Genomic DNA, 6000 nt, shown 5'->3' with positions numbered 1-6000 from the left:
TTTTCAGGATCTTCATGCCTCAACCTCAAAGCTTCAAATGGTTAAGAGATCTTGGTTGACACCCTCCTCCAGGACACAAGTGTTGGGTTTGGAGATGAACAGCAAAACTCTGATTGTCTGGAATACTTGATTCCTCACAGCAATGAAAAATCAGACCTCACTGACTGAATTAAATTAAAAGCTGTCCACTAATGATTGATTGATACACATGGTGTGGTATGGTGTGGTTTGTATGTGCCTATTGGAATTTTCAGTCCAACATCCATGGACTACCATTACAAAGCCATACCAGTCAAACCCTAATTTACATAACTTGTGTAGCATGACAGGACATGCAGACTCTAGTGACAGCAGTGGTCATCACACCCAACTTTATTTGGATGGGACAATTAACAACATATATATTTTTCATGAAACATTCACAGCTCAGGTTTGTGATGAGGGTGACACTATCCAAACTGTCATGCTCCCCTGGGGAGCAGCACAGAAGATTCCATGCCAATTTGCTCATTAGCAGATTATTTGTAGCTTTTTGGGGTATTTTTTTGCATATAACTGAAGGGTGGAACTGATTGTGGCATTGAAGACCCAGCCAGGAATCACCCTTGATGGTATCTTCAAAAATTACTAGAATTGTTAAGAATGATCTTTTTTGGATTTGTGGAAAATTATAATATGATACCTACACAGAAGGTAAAAATGATGGTGTGTGCATAATATAAAAAACTTGTTGCCTGTAATGTAATTAGTAATGTGTAATATGGTATCCTCACTGTGCAAAGTCATTTAGACATTTTCCCCAAGTAGCTCCTGATGCAAAAAAAAGGACATGATTCAATGACTTCCAATTCACCCACCAACATTGCCAATTGTGTTGGTCACTATACCAAAACTGAGGGCCCTGCTGTCAGGAACTGAAACTATGAAACTAAAGCCCCTCTGACCCCCTCTAACCAACACTGCTACTTTATGGTACTGCTTAATAGGCCAAAACAATAAAGAAAAATCTGACGACAGCTCTAGATCTGATCTTTTAGGTATATACATGTTCATTAGTACAATGTGAGCAGAAGACCAGAAATTCTAAGTGCAGACTCTTACTTTCTGTCACTGTGTGAACATGTAGTATATATTTGGTTTTTTTTTGTTATCACTTTATCACAAAGAGGAGAGTTCAACTAAGTCAACTAACTAATGCTAGCACATAATCTTTCCAGCCCCACACCTCAGTGCAGCATGGTCTATTAGAACAGAACAAAATGACTTAATACAATAAGTTAATACGCATTATCCACTTCACATTATGCACAAATATCATGCATTTGTAGCCACATTATAATCTTTACTAATCTGATCATATTACAATAATCCATAGATATAAAAAACCAATACATAAGAATTATCATAAGTATTAAAATAAACAATATGTACAAAATGTTGCCATATCTTTTTAGGAGTTTAAAAAATGTTTCTACGTGCAACAGAATAAGGTAAAAGTAAAAAAATAAATATTCTATTTACAATCACATAAGCCATTCCAAAGTTATCGTCACTGCAAAGAGAAAGCAAAAAGCAAAATATAAAATGTTAGTTCAAACAATGTTCATGGTGAAGTATGTGAGCTGCTGCATTCATGAGCGACATGAACAACATGTAAAACTCTCCAACTTACTTTATTCCAACATCCTGGTACAGGTAAGCCATCGTCTCCCTAGAAAAAGAAAATAAGATACAAAGTAAAAAATACTGTATGCTTCAGACATGAACAATATTACCATTGCAGGTGTGAAGTATTGTCTTACAAAAACTGTTTGCAATTGTATGAAACAGGAATGTGTTCATCTATCCATTTATCCATATTTCACATTATATATACATACACATATATGAACATTTATGAAAAATGCAATAAACTTCATCATAGTTGTTTTCAAAAGTTACTTTTAACGTAGTGAAATGAATGAAAAAAATCCAGATATTTCTCATCATAGCCATGTAGCATGTTCTGCTGACAATTTTTAGAGACTGCATAACACATTCATCAGCTAAATTCAATTTCAGATTTGGGGTAATTCAGTATGAATTTGACAACTATGGCATCATGTTTTGTTCCCAATTGTAATGACAAATGGTTCTAAATTTGCTACTGCTCTAATCTGAACCGTTGATTGACTCAGATTAAAGTTATACAATTATCCAGGAGAGTGTTCACTGTGTTAAGAGTGTTTCAGGAATATGAAGAATATCATTAAAAGTAACCTTTGTAGTTTCTAGTTAAAATTACTTCCAGAACCAGTGTATCCCCAACTTTACTCTGTGCTATTTGTGATTGAAACTAAGAATCCATTGAGTATATTCATTGAGTATAAATATGATAAACAAATGAGACCACAGCCAAAGAGATTAGCAGCTTCTATATTTAGATGGATTTGGCAATAAATTTGGCAAAATAGATTCCTGTGCCGCTTTATGGCGCTAAACAGGAGAATGGCACTGTTGCTCCATTACAAGCTGGAGCTTTACAGTTCCTGGGAAAGGCAAAACCAATATTTTCCAACATAGTTTTTAATGCTGTCAAAATTAACATGTTAATTTATAATTAATATGGATTGACATGTTAAAAATATACATAATTAACACACGTTTTGTTTTCTTTGTTTCGTGGGCAGTGATCTTACATGCTCTAATGCCTGTAAGTGTGTTTCTGCCATAGGTATACATGTTTCAGCAAATAGGCTGACAAAAATAACAAATTCTAAATGATGCATTCAGTGCTGTGTCACTGTTGTCACCACCACACTACGGCACATCCAGATGCAGTGTGTTCTGGAAAACTGGAAATGGTGCAGCAACCACAGCTCGTTCAAACAAAGGTACATATTTGTTCTGTTCTGTTCTGTTATTTTTTGCTTTATTACGACACATGTGAAAGCTGTTGTCACGGTCACGCTCCTGCTGGCAGTTTTCTATGTGTTTTTTTGTCTGCTAAGTGGGTGTGGTGCTCCATTCATCCAGCCTAAACCTGAAACATGTATATTCAGAGGTCTGTGGAATAAGAGATAGTATAGAACTGCAGATCTTACTGTGCCATAATCTATGGTGCTGTGTTCTTTTGCATGTAAGAAATTACTGTCTTCTAAATTTTGTTTTGTTTTGTTATTATCTGTTAGCGTATAAGAAACATATCTTTCAAGCTGACAGTCAATTTCGAGGTTCTTTATGGTTATATCTGTAGTTCACAGGAGAGAATTTGTGTACAAGGTTAAAAAGAATACTATGAAACAATATAATTTGATTTTAAATATAGTTGCTTTGTGTTGAATCTACATTAATTCCATGATCTTCCTTTGAATATCCATTATTTCAGGCTTCAGTCTAAAGGGAAAAAAATGCAATTAGTTGAGATTAATTGCAGCAAATTGTGAGCCTAGTCCAGATATCAAAGAGACCTATATTGTTGATCCCTTTCTCAATTATTATATTTATGAACTGCGACCGAGGTAACTCCAAATACCAAGTCTAACCGCCTAGAATCCATTAGCCTAAGCCTTGAGACAGGACTACATCTGCAAACTCAGTTTTGCTGTAAATTTTGAGGTGTCCTAAGAATTGACTATGCATGCTGAACCCATATGCAGATTAGGGAGAGTGTTTCGAAAATCACATTACCTGAAACTCTGACAATCTGTTAACAACTGTTTACTAATGTAGTGCTTGTTCTAGTTCATTTTATGAAGTGATGAAACATCTGCTTTACAATACACAGCAGTGCCAGCAACAGACAGTTCCTGGGATGTGCATTTAGTATCATTGTCTGAGAAATTTCCAAATGCAACTCTACAGACCCAAAGCGGGTGGAGAACAGTGGAAACAAACGCAGAAATCACATCAGCAGGTTACCACACCAAACTTGAGAAATTAATTGTGCTGTAGTGATGCTTTCCTGATACCAGGACTTGCTTTGACTAATAAAGCCATCTGGTTCATCTCTTTTTCATCACCTGTGGTATTCTGTTGCTTTGAAGATGGAGAAAAGAGGTGCTCCATGCAAGAGATGGCGTAGTAAACAAGGGATTGTAAAGAAAAGCACATTACACCATTGCAGTTTCATGACTATATATTTAGGATTATTCCTGGTTATGTAATAATAGATGATATTAGTCACAATCACCTGCGTGTGAAGTTAACATAGGAAGTTTTAGTGGTTGTAATGGTAAGGGTGAAATTAATATTTATTTTCAAAAGGAGAGGTTTGTTGCATGTTATTTATTAAGGTATATAGAGTATTTAAAGTTCATGCTTTTTACTAAAGCTTTTTTCAACTTCAATAAGTAGATTTATAATTCCATGCAAACATGCATGTTTTGTGAATCTATTGTGCAACATCTGAGTGCCCATAGTCAGGCGTATGGTTAGGAATAGCTAGAGGCATGCTGGGAAAAATGAAGGGAAAGAAAGAGCACCATACCACAGGACAAGGGGCATCCAGCCCATCCAGGCCTGGCAAGCCCGGTTCACCTTTTTCCCCTTTAAAGCCTCGGAAACCCTGTTTGTGAAATCAACCATTTAAAAAACAATTTTGCAGCTCATGTGTAGTAGAGGAGTATTTCCTCCACTGCTTGACGACAGGAAGATTTCCATTCTTTCCCCTGGGTGTCTGGATGCAGGTTTCCTGAACATGCAGGTAACCTGGGATGGACAGGAACTGGGTTCACTGAGATGAGTTTGAAAGATTTATAAAGCTTTCAGGTATAGAATGTGATGGCAAATTTCTTTGAAAACAAAGTAGGGGTTAGTTCTCTACGGGTTTGATTAAGAGTTACGCTACCATAAAAATATTAGTTTTCTGGTCAGGTTTGGGCAATTTCATTTCATAATTTTCTGTTTGGGTCAAGTTTGGGTTTGCATCATTGCTCCTTTGGTTCAAAGGAGGTACTAAAGGCATGATTTTGGGTGGGTTTCAGGTCTCAGGCCTGCCAAAGCTCCGGTTTGATTGTCTCAAACCTATCCCCGATTATTTAAACTGAAGGACAGATTGAAGAGCTGCAAGAGGAAGGCAGCTATTGTTGTCTCAAAATTGAGACAAAACACTGGATACTCATCAGCAGTTGATTCCTGGTTCCTGTTGATCTCATTCCTGGAAAAAAAGAGGTTCCTCTGGCAGAATTGTGGTCTGTGGTCCACCCAAGTTAATTTTTCACCTGATAAATCTATTTTCATCTGTTACCATACCTTTCCTTTGCTCTTCATGAAACCTTTTTAATGGATGAATTCAATAGCATATCGCCAACAGGCGGTTGATTAGAACCACTGAATGCCAGAGACAAAAGGAAGGTGACTACTGAATACAGCAACAGAGAAACTAAAGCTCTATGGGATTGTGTTGTATTTTAAGATAGTGCTCCTTCCCTTTGCCTCTTGGTTACACATCAGACTACTGACATACCAACGGACAGGGGGCATCTAATCCAGGTGCTCCTTGGTCTCCCTTATCCCCTTTGGCCCCCCTGTTGCCTTTCTTGCCCCTCTCTCCCTGCAAACAACAGTGTATTAAAAAGACAAACTTTAGTCCTCCTCATCAAGCCACACTTAAAGCAAATGTTTGTTTGTAAGATTTCATATGTCAGGTATTCTCCCTCATACTGTATGCAAGTTATTCTAATGTACAAATAGGTTTGGAGTGCATTTTGATATTTTGATTTTAATCACAAGATTTATATGATTTTGTAATGTAAATTATAGTGGGGGTAGGTAAGTATGGGGAGTTAGGGAGGCGAGAGTAAAGCCAGTGCTGTTGATGAGCAGGTTTCATCCAAGCATTTTACCAAGGACAACATACTACTTGGTAGATTTTGGAAGGCTTGCAAGTGGGAAGTCAGAAACATGAGAGAGAGGGAAGTACTTTATGATTAATTAAGATAATCTGCTGAACAAAACATTAAATATAAGCGACAGGGTAATGTCCAAAAATGAAAGCTATAGAATAATGAAATCGTCCAC

At 36.9% G+C, this 6000-nt stretch overlaps 1 protein-coding gene across 1 annotated transcript in view; it reads right to left on the bottom strand.

The window, feature by feature from the left end:
- Positions 1-1424: 1424 nt before the first annotated feature.
- The window catches only part of col13a1 (collagen, type XIII, alpha 1), a 47694-nt gene continuing 43118 nt past the window's right edge, over positions 1425-6000 (bottom strand). Inside the window, exons 32-34 of the mRNA XM_070841622.1 lie at positions 5447-5533; positions 1673-1711; positions 1425-1552 (exon numbers count right to left, since the gene is read on the bottom strand). Of these exons, the coding sequence (XP_070697723.1) occupies positions 1550-1552; positions 1673-1711; positions 5447-5533 (129 nt within the window). The 3' untranslated portion in view covers positions 1425-1549. The remainder of the gene's footprint in view (positions 1553-1672; positions 1712-5446; positions 5534-6000) is intronic.

The sequence above is a fragment of the Pempheris klunzingeri genome, chromosome 12, assembly GCF_042242105.1.
Source record: "Pempheris klunzingeri isolate RE-2024b chromosome 12, fPemKlu1.hap1, whole genome shotgun sequence".
NCBI classification, from domain to species: Eukaryota; Metazoa; Chordata; class Actinopteri; order Acropomatiformes; family Pempheridae; genus Pempheris; species Pempheris klunzingeri.
The sequence above is the reverse complement of the archived record's forward strand: the minus strand, read 5'-3'. Positions and strand labels throughout refer to the sequence as shown.